We start from the raw sequence: 16,039 nt of genomic DNA, 5'->3' as shown, positions 1-16,039 counted from the left end.
GGCCCTACCCCAGAGCCCTCCCCCCCAGCCAGAGCCCTCACCCCCTCCCACACCCCAACCTCCTGCTCCAGCATGGTAAAAATGAGTGAGTGAGTGAGGATGGGGGAGAGCGAGCGATGGAGGGAGGGGGATGGAATGAGTGGTGGCGGGGCCTCAGAGAAGGGGCAGAACACGGGCGGGGCCTTGGGGAAGGGGCGGGGAAGGGTTGTTCGGTTTTCTGCAATTAGGGAGTTGGCAACCAGTGCCTACCACAAATATGTTAATTAATTTGGTGATATTTGGGAATGTCCTTAGGGTCACAATCTACTACATACATGACTTCAGTGTTAGCTGTATGCACCTGGGTGAGGGCAGAATTTAGCCCTTGGAATTGCCTATAATCCTGCCTTTTCTATTTCAATAAAATGCACTTTAAAGCCCTAAATATATGGTCATTCATTTCACTTGTCACTTCAATAGGTGAAAAGTGGTATAGACAGCTAACTTAGGTCCTGGGGCAAGAGGGTGCTTAGACACTTTTGCCTCGGCTTAAATAGAGACCAGGGGCAAATACTCAGCTCTGCTCAGCTCAGGTGGGGTTGGGAAGTGGGGAGTGGGAGGTGGGGTAAAGCTTGCCATAAGCCCCCTTGGCACTTGTCGGATCCCTGGTTTGTCCCCAGCATAATTTAGAGTAGTCTTAATTCTAAATTCTGACAGCCACATCACCTCTCCCCACCCCTGAGGTTACTGGGTTTCTGCTCCTCAAGAAATACACAGAAAAATCTTTCCAAGCCATTTAGGTTGCTCCAATCTGCCCACACAGATTTGAAACCTTCTAGGGTTGCTAACCCCTCTACATTGCAAAACTCAATAAAGTTCAAGGTCATTTGAGCAATTGGGTGCTGAAGGAAAAAAGTACAAAAAGCAACCGTTGTGGCAAATGCATTCCTGGCACTAAAGCATCCCTTTCACAGAGTATGATTATTTGCATACCTGGATGGTCTGCCGGTGCACCTGAAGAGAACTTAGCAAGGTGGATTTACTCTCTCATAAATCATTCCTTGCAATCAAATTGCAGAGAGAGTCCTATAAATAAATACACTTGATATTTCTATAACTCATAACACCAAGGTGTTGGAGGCAGTTATGGCTAATCCACTGCACATCAGTATTAGCTTTTCCCTCCACATCCACACTTTCTCCCTTGAATCATTTAGTGCTATTGCTCTAGTGCAGTAGGATGCTGTGAGATGGCCAAAGGGCAGGAGTGAAATGAGTTTAGCAGCCTCAGTCTTAGGGTACGTCTATACTTACCCGCTGGTTCGGCGGCAAGCAATCGAACTTCTGGCTTCGATTTATCGCGTCTTGTCTGGACGCGATAAATCGAACCCAGAAGTGCTCGCTGTCGACGCCGGTACTCCTGCTCGGCGAGAGGAGTATGCGGAGTCGACGGGGGAGCCTGCCTGCCGTGTCTGGACCGCGATAAGTTCGAACTAAGGTACGTCGACTTCAGCTACGTTATTCACGTAGCTGAAGTTGCGTATCTTAGTTCGAATTGGGGGGTTAGTGTAGACCAGGCCTTATTCTCAGCTGATACCTGCCTGCACCTCAAAACCACCAAATACAGAAGCACAATTCAACACAACAGTAACTTCTTCTTTGAGATCCTGGGCTGGAATGGCCGGCAAATGTGCAGGTCACCATTGAAATGAATTGTTCAGGGCAAGTCCAGCAATGGAATGGCAAGTTTGCAAAAAGGTTAGGATTGAAATGCATTGGCTGAGCTGTACTGGTGGCCCAGGACTAGAATAGAAAAGTTGCTTTAGGTAAAGGCTGACGTGCACTGGCAAAGTTACTTTTTATGGAGAAGAGTGGCATTCTGAATGAAATAGCAGAGACACAATAGTTCAGGATTGAGGTGCATTGGTAGGTCGTGGGGTCCTAGGAGGGGTCAGGATTGTGGGGCATTGCCAGAGCTGCATCACGTTTCCAAGACTGGAATATCAGGGTTGTTGCCAGGCTGGACTGAGGGCATTGAGCAGAAGAAAGTGTGACGCATTTACAATACATAAAGGAGTGTGTTTAAAGAGAAAGGGCTTGCTCAGGAAATTCCATGTATGACTTTTGGAACTAGATAACATATGGGGACTCAGCAAAGGACCCAGTATTGTGAGAACACAACCTTTTGGTCTGGCACTTCTGGCTGTGCATAAACTGGGAAATACTAGAACTCGCCTCACATCCAGAGCCCAAACTTTCCATGTGAAACTAGGAAAAATAAAAAGGAGCCAAGCACTTTCACTCTACCAGGAATACCAGTCTGTCAATCAAGACTGCCGTCTGTCAGGCATAAAGACACTGCATCACTTCCACTTCACATACACCCAAGGGTTGCTGCATGCAAACCGCCTCATTACAGTGATTGGGAACAGGAGGGAGGGGAAGTATCTGGATAAGCTGTCTCTCAAAATTATTTTTTCCCAGCTGATAATTTCAACTACAGGCAGCCGAGTCGGAAAAGTCTTCTCAGGTCACCAACTCTGACTCCCTGTGAGCTGTGCAGGACATTTCCCTACAATAGTCCCACTAGTGCCTTATCTAATCTCTCCTTGACCGCCTCCTGTAATGGTGCTCTGGCACCTCCGCAGTGTCTCTTCAAAGACATAATCTCTGTGATGGTTAAGAATTATTTCCTAATGTCTAGCCTGACTGAGAGAGTTTTCTCCCATAGAAAAGTCCTTTTTATCCCTTACTTCTACAAGACATGAAGTCTCATGTTCAATTTACATTGTCTCTGGTGTAGCAATAACTAAATGAGCACACTCTAGATTTGATACTGAGGCTGGCGTAGCTCTACTGGGTTCAAACGTTGCTCATAGAACATCCCCTTCTGAACAAAAGGGGACACAGGTGGGCTATCTGGGGGTTAGGCTCGTTTTCTTACTCCTGCTGCCGATCTGAAATAATTGTTGTGAAATATTCCACAGTGGAATATGCTGCTATTGTACAGCCTGTGCAGAGCACTACATAGAAACTAATGATTAATTTTAATAAACTGCAGCTGTAATGGGGGTTGTGGCTTTTCCAATTAAGCCCCGGCAAAGCACAGCTGATCTGCCCTCACAATACCATCCACAGAAAACCCACAGTCCCTTCGGTTAATTGGCATGAAAGGGCCTTTTCAATCCAAACACCACTTACTTGCCAAGAAAGCACTTGGGAACAGTGCTTAATTTTCTCCTCCTGTCTTTGATAAGGTTCACTTTCTTGGTCATCATCATGTGATACAGCTTCTCTCCTTTCTCCGCAATCATGACGTACGCATCCCTCTCCATTCCCAGTTTCAGACCTGGAATACAAAGCAGGGGTTCCCTCAGATCCTGGCCATCAAAGTGTTCGCTCAAAGCCAAAAGTTGAGGCCAGCCACATACACAGAGCAGCAGCAGCCACACGGGACGATAAGAGTTTATGGCAGTGTCTTATTTTACAAGCATTGGAAAAATGGGCCCCTTCACAATCTGGATGCAAAATTGATGGGAGGCCTCCATCACATCCCACATAGTGGAATGTTCTCAGGAACATGCACTGAGAACATGCGCAAGTTGGAACAAACAAACAAAGCATTCCCAATTCATTCCTGGTGCAGCTGTAACCCTCACAAGAATTAGTTCAAGATGACAGAAATCTTGTCAGAACAGATGATTTTGAGAGACTTCCATCATTGGGGCCAAAATTCTGTTGACACTAAATCCAGACCCTGACTTAAACCCAATCTAGATATGAACGCTGATTCCTCGGCTTATCACCAGTAAATAAACTGTGCTAGATGATACACTGTGGCTACCATATCAAGCAGTCAGCTGGAGAGATACTGGATGACTTCAGCGAGTGGTGATGGGATATATGAAGGGTGTCACCTTCCAGCTGTCAGTTTGCATGTGGCCCAATTTAATCATGACTGAAAGTTGCAACAATCAGATGGCTGGTCTGAAATGAGCCTATTGGTCTGACTCCAGCTCCTAGTGAACATGCATCCACATCACAGCTGGCCTTTCTTATCTTATTAAAGACCATGGAAACTGTTTTAATTTTTTGCCCCTGGTGTTGAGGGTTAAGGCACTTGGGTGGGACAGAGCATGGAGGGAGCACGCACTGCTGTTGTCTGTGCTGTACCTGTCTGGTAAATGAACAGAGGACTTGGTTTTCCAGTTATTTTATTCTCGCACCTTTCACCAGCAATACATTCACTTTATACACTAAAGCAACAGCCTGAAAGGCTAGTTAGATAGAGAGATACATAATTATCTCTAAAGGATGCCCAGTTTACCCCTTCTAGCCTTATTTTATGCTTGAAAAACTAAAGTTGAACAAAAATTAACAGCCCTGATGGCCATCAATTATTCACCACACTGCCTTCAAGTTTTTTTCAAACTGTTATTGCATTTGTTTCAGAGTTTTGGTGCATGTGCTTAAGAAGTGAGAGTCTTATGCAATATTTCATTCTGCAAAGGTAGCATTTGTTTCATGTATCCAATATTTGCCTAAAGGTTTTGGTTCTGCAGACCTCCTGACTTAGTATCACCTCCCCCATCCTATGATCTGATTCAAATATGCATGCTGTTATGTGTAGCCAAAGCTAATTTGCAATGTGAACTTGTGATAGAAAACAGCCAGTGTAATAGTACACATGTTTCATTCTGGTCTGACATGACCGAATTCCCCAAGCTCTGATGTAAACAGCAGACTAGAATGCACATTCTGCACAGCTCATTCCAGGATCACACAGAATTGGGAAGCTCACCAAGGTTTCTAATCCAAACACTGATAGCTCTGTGACCTTGCAAGTACTGAGTCAAATGAAGCTTTCCAATAAGGTCTGGAATGTCTGCCACGATAGTCGTGTTTATCCGGAGTTCCTGTCATCGACTGCCACATCATAAACCAGGATGATGAAAAGCAGCCGAGAAAAAAAAGACAGAGTAGCTGATGCTGCACAGAAAATTTTGAGAAACTTTCCATTAAAAAATAATTCTGCTTCCTTCACCAAGATTTTCTGTATTTTTTTCCTGAGGATTTTGTTGTGTGGTGGTGGTGTTGTTAAGAGTTGATATTTCCACCTGTGGATTTAAAAGCATTCTACAAATATTACATTTCATGCAATGGCCCCAAAGTAGGAAAGTATTGTTTCCCCTGCTTTACAGAGGCACACGGCAGTACACAGTGGATGAGGTCATAATTATCAAAAAGTAACCAACAATTTTGGATCAAGGCTATAGAATTGGAGTCTGTGTCTAAGCAGAATGGGTTTTTTTAAGTTTGCTATGAGGCATCAGCAGTTCTTAAAGAGAAGTGGAAACAAAGTGTACATTGCATGCTTTCTCTACTGTAGGTTTCTAATATTTACTGCCACCTGTATAAGGGCAGTCAAATTATGTAACATATTATAATATGACATTATATAATACCTGCGTGCGTGAGTGTGGGTAACAACAGCTCAGCACTGAAGACATCTCACATATGCCAGCACTGGCGCTGGAACATTTTTAATAGTGGGGGTGCTGAAAGCCAGCCCCGTTACCGCTGTCCACCCCCACCCCCCCCGGGGCTGAGGCCAGCAGCCAGGACCCCAGGCGCACCAGCTGGCAGCTGGGACCCCAGGTGCGCGGGGCAGTAGCAGAGCCCCGGGCGCATGGGGTGGCAGCCGAGACCCTGGGCGTGGGGCGGCAACCGAGACCTTGGGTGCGGGGTGGCAGCCGGGAGCCCGGGGGTGCTGCAGCACTCTCTGCACCCCTAGTTCCCGTGCTTACGTATACCAGCAAAGAACCCGTATCATTAGAATACTCTAATTTTTAATTGTTCTTGTGGTTCTGCTTTGTCCCCAACCATCCTGATGGGTGGCTCCTCTCTCCCCTACCCAACTGTTTATTTAACGGTGGTTCTGTTTGTCTCACCCTCTCTCTTTTGTTTCTTATTAAACCTGTCTCCTCTTTTTTATTTTTAATCTGATTGCACAGGAATTTTCACAAAACATCAAGCTGCCATAAAACAAGAATTTAATCTGCAATGAAGATTTGGAGTGATGTGGGCTAGTGTTCTGAACACAGGCCTGGGAGCTAGGAACTCCATTTGAATGAAAAATGCTAAAGGAGCACAGCAGGATCCCTCTGTTAGAATGTGATGCAGAATTGATTAGCGAGCAGAGACCTCCCAGCCTCCAGTGGTTAGAAACATTCTTTAAAAAGTTAAAACTCTCTCACTGGTCTTCAGGGATATTCCTTCTCTTACTGGTTTTGGCCTGAGGTTAGAAGTTCACTTTCATTTATGCTATGGCTGGACAGTATTCTGAAGCTGGTTTCCCTGCTATTATTGGCAGGTACCTTGGCATTCAGATATGACAAGGCACATTATCAATGATTCTTGTATTCCAAGATAACAACCCACATTGTAATTTGTATTGTACTATACTACACTGTACTGCACTTTATCACGCAGTAAAGTATTGTATTATAATAATTAGAGCTAGGATTTCCAAAGCAGCCTGAGGGATTTAGGCACCTAACTCCAATTAAATTTCAGTGGGATTTTGGTGTCCATCTCCCTTAAAATCCTTTGAAATTCCTAGTGAAAACCAGGATCACTTAACATTTATAGGGCTTAGGAACAAAAGGGGTCTCAGACTGACCTCAGTTCATGCTGGCAGAATTAGGTAGTTACAGCTGCAAATGAGGCCAACTGTACCCACAAAACAGTGCCTGCAAAATGGGAGGACACTTCTATAGGTCAGGCTCCTAATCTCCAAAGTGCTTTAGAAATGTTAACTGGCAACACCTCTGCCAATGAGTTATTGTTCCCATTCTGAAGATAGGGAAACAGGCTGAGTAGTTATATAACTTGTCTGAGGCTACAGAGGAAGTCGGTGTCAGAAACGTTTCACTCAAGGATTCCTGGCTCCCCGTCCTGTGTTTAGGCTCCATAGACCTTACCTCTCTTACAGAACAGTTCCACAGACAATCATGTTTTTCATTCAGTTCCAGAAAGATAAAAGCGACACAAACATTTGAACAGATTTGTTAGCATTCCTAGTCTGCGAAGCCCAAACAGTCCCAAAGATGTTCTCCCTGAATTGTTTTATTTCAATGCACTGCCCAGAAACATTTAGGTTGACTCCTTGTGAGGATGAGTTTGTAGCACCGCCTGGCAAAAGGCTGTTTTTTTCCACCTTGCAGACTCTATTTACAAATAAAACTTAAAAATCGATTAAGTAAAGACAATGTTTCAAAGTGCTTCAGTGCATAAAAGAAACTGACAATTTGATTCCTGTAAATATGATGCCTGGGGCATTAAAATGCCCAAGGGTAAATTAAGAAGTAGATGCTTCCAGTCACTTGATTCTCTTGTCATTAAAGTTGGCCATTAAAAGCCACTGTCACATAGAGGAAAACTTTAAGAAACTAGAACAGCTTCTCTCTCCCTCTGACACATTCATAGTCACCCAAACATGTACGCACACATCCATGTATGCGCACATACACACACACACGTGTTCACACACACAGTGTCTCTCCTGTGTGAGTCACTCAGTGCTGTTAGAAGATATGCCATTCACTTACTCTCTCTCTGTTCCCTTTCCTTGATTATAGCATCCAGCCATTTCTGTTTGTCCTCTGGAGTCTTGGCCATGCAAACAAACCATTTGTTTTTGGCAGTGTTGTGTATCTTCCAGCCATTAGTCACCGTGTAGCCGTTGCTGTGATAATCTGCTGCAAAAACACAATGCACAGCCCAGACAGTGAATGGAAGGCCTGGCCCTTTAATGAAAACAAATTAACCTTGGATGCTTTGGCCACAATTTCCACATTTAAATGCCCTGAATTTCACAGGTGCTGGACACTTGCAGCTCTTATGGAAGTCAATGGAAGCTGGGGGTGCTTAGCTCCTCTGACAATCTAATACTCATGTAGCTACCTATCTTTAGTGTGCCAAGTTTGAAAACTTGGGTTCTTGTACATTATGGGCCTGAAACTGTGACTGCTCAACAATCAGAAATTCCACTGGTGGCAATAGGAGTTCCATGCCTGAGCAGCAGTCCCCTCAGTCAGCAAGAGTCTGGGCAAGTCTCATTCCCAAGAGCCATGTTAACAGGGGAAGTCTGCAGTGGGCTCACCGACGGCTTGAGTTCCAGTGAAATTATACTGATATATTTCTATTCTGTATTGGACAAATCCCGTAGTGCAAAGTCCTGCCAAGGAAAGTGAAAAGTGTCAAAGTACAGCCCTAGAGACTGAAATTCTCTCATCACCCCTGCACAAGTGACACATGGCAGGCAGTGGCAGTGCACATCTGGAAGTGACACGCACTCCCTCACACATGGACACACCGTGTTTTCCCAAGAGATCACCTCTAGTTCAAACAGGGATTCATTCAGGGCACTCCTTATGGCCTGCGTTATATAGGAGGGTTGACTACCTGATCACAGTGGTCCCTTCTGGCCTTGGAAGCAATGAATCTATGAACCATCCCCTGGTTTCTCTGCTACAACCCAGACCTACAGCAACCTCTTCTAGTGTGAATCCCTCCCTTTCAGTCTCCATGCTCCATGTCCATGGCCTCAGCCCCAAAAGGGACCTAATTAGTGACGCTTTATAGCTGTGCCTCATCATACTAGAACAGGGGTAAGCAACCTATGGCACGTGTGCCGAAGGTGGCACGCGAGCTGATTTTCAATGGCACTCACACTGCCCGGGTCCTGGCCACTGGTCCAAGGGGCTCTGCATTTTAATTTAACTTTAAATGAAGCTTTTTAAACATTTTAAAAACCTTATTTACTTTACATACAACAATAGTTTAGTTATATATTATAGACTTATAGAAAGAGACCTTCTAAAAAGGTTAAAATGTATTACTGGCACGCGAAACCTTAAATTAGAGTGAATAAATGAAGACTCGGCACAGCACTTCTGAAAGGTTGCCAACCCCTGTACTAGAAGCTTTCAAATGAAAATCCTTTAAAGAAAATATCTGGATCTAAAATGTTGAGTGAAAAAGAATCTGCTCTTTGTCAAGTTTCTCCATTCTGAGCCTCCTGGGAATTCACTAGCTCCTCCACAACTTACATTGGGAGGATTTTTGCATTAAGAACATAGGGACTCTTGCATTGTCCCCTTAGCCTGCCCCTGGCCTCAAGGACAGAATACCAACCCCATGACCCAGTGCAACAGCAATAGGTGGCAACTGAAGATCTGAACTGAAACCCACTAGTTCTTTTCTATCAAAGCCAGATTCCAGTGTCAGTAGGTCACAAGGACAGTAATATCTAATCGTATTTCATTCATGGCAGCAAATCCTTTATAAATGGCTTGATTCTCAGGGTAACAATTGGCAATATTTCAAATGACAAGGGTATATAACACTTTTTGCTGCTCACATAGGGCCTGAGCCAAAGTCCCAGGGAAGGACCCAAACTGCAACCAGATGCAGTACTTTTGTACTTTGCAGTTTACCAAGGGAGGATATGGACCTGCTCTGTCCTTAGAGGGAGAAAACTGATCCCTTACCTGTCCCATCTTCCACATTCTCCACTTCCATGACCTCGGTGTTTATTCGGCCCCTGAAGATATAGAGGGATCCGTTGATTGACTTGGTACGTTTAGATGCCTTTTTCCCAGCAACTCTGCAATTAGGAATCAGAAATGCAGTTAATAGCTGTCCTTTATCTTTGCCCAGAGGAAGAGATTGGCGTTTGTAAATGTGATGGCTTTCTTTTAAAATAATTTGTAGTAATCCTGTTTTCAATTTACTTTATTAGGACCTAGGAAAGTAACTATTAACAAGGCAGTAAAAATAATATATGAAATGTAATGAAAACCTGGGGCTGATGGATTTATATTGTTACCAATTCTACATGTGAATAAACAAGTGTAGCTGATAACAAATATCTTGTTTTAAATCTAATGAACACTAGAAACAACAGTTCCATTCCGTTTGAGATATATTAAGACTAAAAAAAACCACCATGCCAGCTACATCCACATTATTCCAATTTTGCTTTTCATGGGGATCTGACCACTAAACATATTAATTCAATTATTCTATTGCACAACATGTCAATGATAACCATGCCATGTTGTCAGTGTAGCAAACAGAGCTGTTCAACAGCTGCATTTTGCAAGGTTTAATGAGCCTTTTGACCTCTCTGAGTTTTGCTTTGTTATGGGTTTGAACCAACCAGAAATGTCAGCACAGATTTCTGTAGACACAGCTGAATTCCGCATGGGTTTTGATGGAACCTCATGATTTTGATGTAAAATGTTAAATTTGGCCTCTGTTTGGTTGACAGTTTTTGGAAACTTTCAGAACCTCCATTCTGAGTTCCTAGTTGGCAGTGAAACACACAGAGGCCAGTGTTACATGGTGTGCTGTATGCATTTGGAAAGTCTCTGCATATTACATTCATACCAACATTGTTTGGCATAACAGCCCCATTGATGCAACCTTTGCATCAGGGTTTGTACCCTTATCATTCAATTGACAGAAGAGTCTCTGTTAAAGTGTCTTGTTAAAAAATCCAGGAAAGGCCTTCTCACTGTTATGTCCTGCGCCTTTATGCATAGAAGATGTTTAAAACGATCCAGCTGGCACCTGCTGTACTTTAATTGGCTCTCATATTTAAAAACAACCCCACTATATGAACCACCACAAAACTGGCCAAATGAGCGTTGTTTAAGATGGCAGGTGTTCAAACTCTGTGACATTAAGGGGCAGCCGTCGTGACTTGCCAGGAGTCCAAGGGACATAAATAATGTTGCGATATAAAGAGCTAGTCAGAGAATTTCTGTTGAAATGAAAAACAGGTGTCAGAGGTGGGGGGAGTAGAGAATCAAAAAACTTTTGTGAACATTATATTTTGTTTTCCAACTAGCACTGGTGATAAATACAACTTGGTGATGACCAGATATTTACATGCAATCAGATTGACAAGGGTTGAAACCTTAGAGTCATTAGATCATTTCCTCAAGAGAACTGAGTTGATTTGAAAGAGAAGCTCTTCAGACAGCTCCGATGAAGACCTTTGGATGGACAGCCTATTTCCCCAAAGGAGGCATATTGTTCCTGACATCAGGACGCAATTTGAACAGCAATAGAAGCTGCTTCTAACATAACAAAACAATACTCAGCCCTGAAAATCTGTGTCATCAGTTTGTCAGACTTTGCTAGGCCTCTGTAAAAGATCAAACAGCAAACCTGCACTTAAAAATCTGGGTCCGGACTCTGATCCCAAACCCATTTTACAGTGTAACTCCACTGAGCTCAACAAATCTACTTCTGATTTACACCAGAGTGAGATACCATATTTTCCAAAACAGAGCAGCAGCATTTTGTCTTATTGTTGACATTTTACTGAAAGTTGTGGGCCTGATTCTGATCTCAGTTACACTGGAGTAAATCAGGAGTAGTGCCAGTGGAGTTAGACCAGTTAAAATCAGCATAAGTGAGATCAGAATCAGGTGATTAGGCTTTAAGCCAGGCACCACTGTAGTAGACAGTGTTAACTTTCACAAAATCTGCATCCCATTAATGTGTCAGTTGTTTTTCATGCAGCTGGCTGACAGACAATGCTATCACATGTGCATAGACTTTCATTTCCACTCAGGACCAAATTATAAATAGCAGCTAGACAAGGAAAATATCCAAAATTAAAGTAGCCTGTTAGTCCCTAAATATATCTTTCATATGATGCAATGCCCGAAGGCTTCTTTGAATACTCTGCTTTTTAATGGAAATCGTATTCTGGAGATTTGGACAGTCCATGTTACGTTATTGAAGAAAGAGAAACAACACTGATCCTTGGGGGGAACTCAAAGCGTTAGAGCAGCATGGTCCAATCCCAAGCCAGAGTACAGAGTAGCTCAGTAATGTCTGCTGTGCAAAAACACAGACACTTGCTTAAAAGGCAGTGGAACATTTTGTTTCCTAAAACTTAGTGTTCCAGGAAAAGTGCCTAAGGGGAGGGGCTGTACCAACCTAAACTACAAAGAGAACCAGAGAGCGAGAAAGCTCTTAGGCAGGCCGAAACTGAGCAGTAAAAGGTCAGATCCAACATTCTGAGTGTGAGGCTTCCTTCAGGAATGATTTGTAAAGGGGGGAAAGGAGCACGTTTAGCAGAGAGGAGAGGAGAGGAAATTGGTGAGGGTTATGAGAGGGGATATAATAGGAAGCAAGGAACGAAAAATGAAGGGAAAAGTAGGGAAAGGGGAAGGTGTGGGGATGAGATTTGAGCCATGAAGGAAGAAATAAAAGTTGAAAGGAGAATTAAGTCAATAAAATATGGACTAATTGCTGTAGTAGCTATGTCTGTGAAGAGCCTTGCATACTGTCAATGCTACATTAGTAATAATAGTTAATACTAATAGGGCTATAAGGTGGCAAGAGGGGAGAGTTAGTGTTACCAGGAAAAGAAGGGGAAATAATGCATACAGTTCTGTGGCTGGGAGCCTGGAAACCCTGGGATCCCAGACCCTGGGGCAGTCCTCATAGGGGTGCTGCCCCACAGCCATAGGCCATGGAAGCCCTGGGGTCCCTAAATCTGAGGCCCATGTTCCCCAACAACCCACCAGGCAGGGTTCCATGGACACGAAGCCTATGTTTGAGCGGAAATTCATCAAAACCGACACATTTCTAGAGAATATTTGTTTCAACGAATCTGCATTTTCCGTCAAAAAACCCTGTTCCATCAGAAATTTCCTGACCAGCTCTACTCCTGTGGCCTGTCTTCGCCTTCCATTCTCTCTGGACTCCTCTTGTCTCCTCTGCCCTCTCCTGATTTCACATCTTCTTTCACCTAACCCTCTTATGCTTGGAACAACCTGCCAATGAATAGTGGCAAACTGCCCTTCTTCACAGCATTCCTGAAGACTCACCTGCTCTGGAAAGCTTTTCAGCTGTAAGGGCCACACCTTACTCTGTTTCTTCTGTGCTGTATCAACTCATGTCTTTAGACTGTACATTTTTCAGGGCAGGGACTCTGTTACTGGTCTGCACACTTATCCTGGTGTACAGCATGTTCTATGTCCACCAGACTGAATGAACAACAGTAGTAAAAGCAGATGAAAGGAACAGATAATAAACCTGTGACTCAGTCCTAGAGGCTGATAGGAGATAGCGTAGATGGTCAGCTGTTGCTGTTTTTCCCCTGGTGGAAGATGTACATTTAAGAATTGTCCCATGATAAGCCTATTAATGCCTCTGTGGCTCACCTGGATTTCCGCTTGCAGTAGACCAGAAGATTATCGAACAGAAAAAATGTTCTCTCCTGGATGTTTCCTGCTGAGATTTTCAACAAAGTCCCTTGGAGCAGAAGTTGTGTGCAGATATCAGTCAGATTGGACCCCTAGAGCCGAGAGAGACAATTTTATTTATTTTACCTTTTCTTTTCCGAGGGTTCAAACATTGTTACTACTAATCTATGCATTTGCTTATCACATCTGTTATAACTAGAGCTGGGCAACATTTTTCAGACAGTTTATTGCCCAAAAAATGCAGTTTCAGGTTGACTGAAACTATTTGTGAATCAGAGTCAGATTTGGCGAATAGCTTTGGCAAAGAAAGAAAGAACGAAAGAAGGGAGAGTAACGCATACAGCTCTGTGATATTTGGTTTTGCCACTGAACTGAAAAATCAATTATTTACTCAGCTCTAATCACAACTACTGAATGGTGAACTTATCAGAAGTGAGATGGTAAATCTCCTCTTTCTTAATTTTGGAATGTGACTATATGTACTGTCCTCTCCCTGGACATGTCCTTATTGAAAATCCTATATACCATAAGATTTCCCTGTTCAAATCAATGATCCTTTCTTCATAAGAAATCCCTTCGAGTCTCAAGAATGTTGTATTGCCACCTGTGTACTCTCTCTAGAACATGAGTCAAACTCTGTGCCCAGCATTGCAAATAATACAAGTTGTAGCCTTAAGAATGGGCAATGGAGCCTCCCTGATATTGCAGCTTTGTCATGTTGTCTGTTAACCATCTTTTTAGCAGATGAACGTACCAGAGATCCATCTCCTCAGTCCTGCTGTCAGTAGCATAGACAGCTGCTCTCCTTCCTCAAGTTCTCAATAAACATGTCCAAGTTAGAAACAAACCCATGAAAATCATTAGGTTGTGTCTTCTATGGGCCAGATCATGCTCTGCGACAGTCCACGTGTACAAAAAGCAATTGCAAAGCTGGCTGAGACAGCTGCTCAAGGATTCCCCAGCACAGGGGAGTCCCTAGGAGACACAGGGCCGCTGTAGCTGGTTCCTGGCCATCCTCCCCTTGTACCACTGTACAGAGTATAGCTGGAGTGTCATTGTACTTGGCTGATTCCCAGCTGGTGAAACAGACCCTTGTGGGCCACTGCATTTGGGCACAAATTAAGTGGTAGGAATGTTCTAAGTTGCACTGGGGGCTGAACCAGTTCCAGCCAGCTCCATGATAAGGGGGTATAACCCCCTCTTCTTCCCCCTAAGCCTGCACCAAGTGCAGTTTGGTCACTCCCTAGGGTCTAGCCCTATGTTCCTATGTTTAGCATTATTTCACAGGCACCAATAGGCTTGGAAGTATTTTATTTTTATCAGTAAGATGTCGGTAAACATTGATTTCACCATACACACCCAAACTGATGAAAAATATTACTATAATTGAAATTTGCAGATAAGCAAAGTAAGAAAAATGCTGCTTGAAAATTTATTAGTTTGATTTAAGGTTATTTACTTTGTATATTCTGACATGTGATGTTGGCAATTTGTGTTTTAACAGTTGTAAACCTTTAACTTTTTGAATCTCAATGCCTACTGTCATGAAATGTCTGACCCTCCCATTGTGTAACCCTGCCCCCCATAATTTCCTGCAACTGTGAAAATTTAAAATGATAAAAATAGAAGAAAATGCTTAAAAATAAACATTGACATTATCTGTCAAAAATATGAAAAACCCACTGAATTCTGCTAAGCTTAGGTGTAGGGATTCAATTGACTCTGTATTAACAAGGATCCATTTACTACAAACACACTGAGCCATTGGTAGCACTTAACATTCATTTCTGTAACACTTATTGACTGAGTAACACTTTTTGCATTTGTAATTTAGTTAGGAAGAATAACTTCTTAGTGTAGCTGTGACTTCTTTAGTCTGGTCAGCAGGGCAGAATAGGAAGTATATTATATAATTTGACCTGCTGATTTGAGTCTTACTGGAAAAGAGAACTAACTTTGGATTGTAAGACGTATATCAGCTAAACTGCTTAATTTGCAAAGAATTTCTTAACACCGTTTTCACAAATCCCTGCAACAATGCTGTTAAGCAACTTTTAGACCCACTGAGTGAGACCGCAGATACCTCTAGGCACAAGGGATGAAATTTACCCCTGTGCAGATGGTCTTCTCCAGAATGTTTTAAATGGGAATTAGATGGCATACGGGGTGAAGTGCCCCCAGGATGATTTTTATAAGGTGTACTGAGGTCTCAATCTGCTATGTGATGCTATCAAACTATTTGAGAGACATCACTGAATAGAGTTCAGACTTTCTAAATGCAGTGCAGCCCTGGTTGTTCTAGAGGTGTGAGCTCTTCTTGGATTCACTGGTTTCCAAACCAGCTCTTTCCAATTGTGCTGCATTTTTCAAGCTTAGTAAAGGAAGCAGCTACTATTCAAAGGCTGCTGTTTATGCGAGTCAACATGCGTGTGCGTGCAGGTGTTACACATCTGTGTCTCTGTATATTTGTTTTTAACATTTAACAAGAATTAACTGGTTGCGATATTTCCATTTCCTGTCCTGACATGCTTTATTTTCTTAAACATCATATGGGACATGCTAAGACATGCCCAGAAATGAGGCGCTCTTTATTTTATTTTGAAGATAAACTGTTGACAAAGCGAAGTGGCCAACTGGACCAGACAGCAGAGATCTCCGAGTTCCAGAATGGTGACCCCCTAATCCCTATGTACAGTTGTACAAATAGCTGAATAAATGCTCTGGTCCACTTGGGACCCTAGGCTAACAGGGGCTGAGCATCCCTG

At 43.1% G+C, this 16,039-nt stretch overlaps 1 protein-coding gene across 1 annotated transcript in view; it reads right to left on the bottom strand.

Moving 5' to 3' along the window:
* Positions 1–16,039, bottom strand: part of PREX1 (phosphatidylinositol-3,4,5-trisphosphate dependent Rac exchange factor 1) — a 219,947-nt gene that overhangs the window by 78,575 nt on the left and 125,333 nt on the right. The window contains exons 7-10 of the mRNA XM_065414327.1: positions 13,233–13,366; positions 9,534–9,649; positions 7,590–7,739; positions 3,181–3,328 (exon numbers count right to left, since the gene is read on the bottom strand). Of these exons, the coding sequence (XP_065270399.1) occupies positions 3,181–3,328; positions 7,590–7,739; positions 9,534–9,649; positions 13,233–13,366 (548 nt within the window). The remainder of the gene's footprint in view (positions 1–3,180; positions 3,329–7,589; positions 7,740–9,533; positions 9,650–13,232; positions 13,367–16,039) is intronic.

The sequence above is a fragment of the Emys orbicularis genome, chromosome 12 (genome assembly GCF_028017835.1).
Source record: "Emys orbicularis isolate rEmyOrb1 chromosome 12, rEmyOrb1.hap1, whole genome shotgun sequence".
In the NCBI taxonomy this organism is placed as follows: Eukaryota; Metazoa; Chordata; order Testudines; family Emydidae; genus Emys; species Emys orbicularis.
The sequence above is the reverse complement of the archived record's forward strand: the minus strand, read 5'-3'. Positions and strand labels throughout refer to the sequence as shown.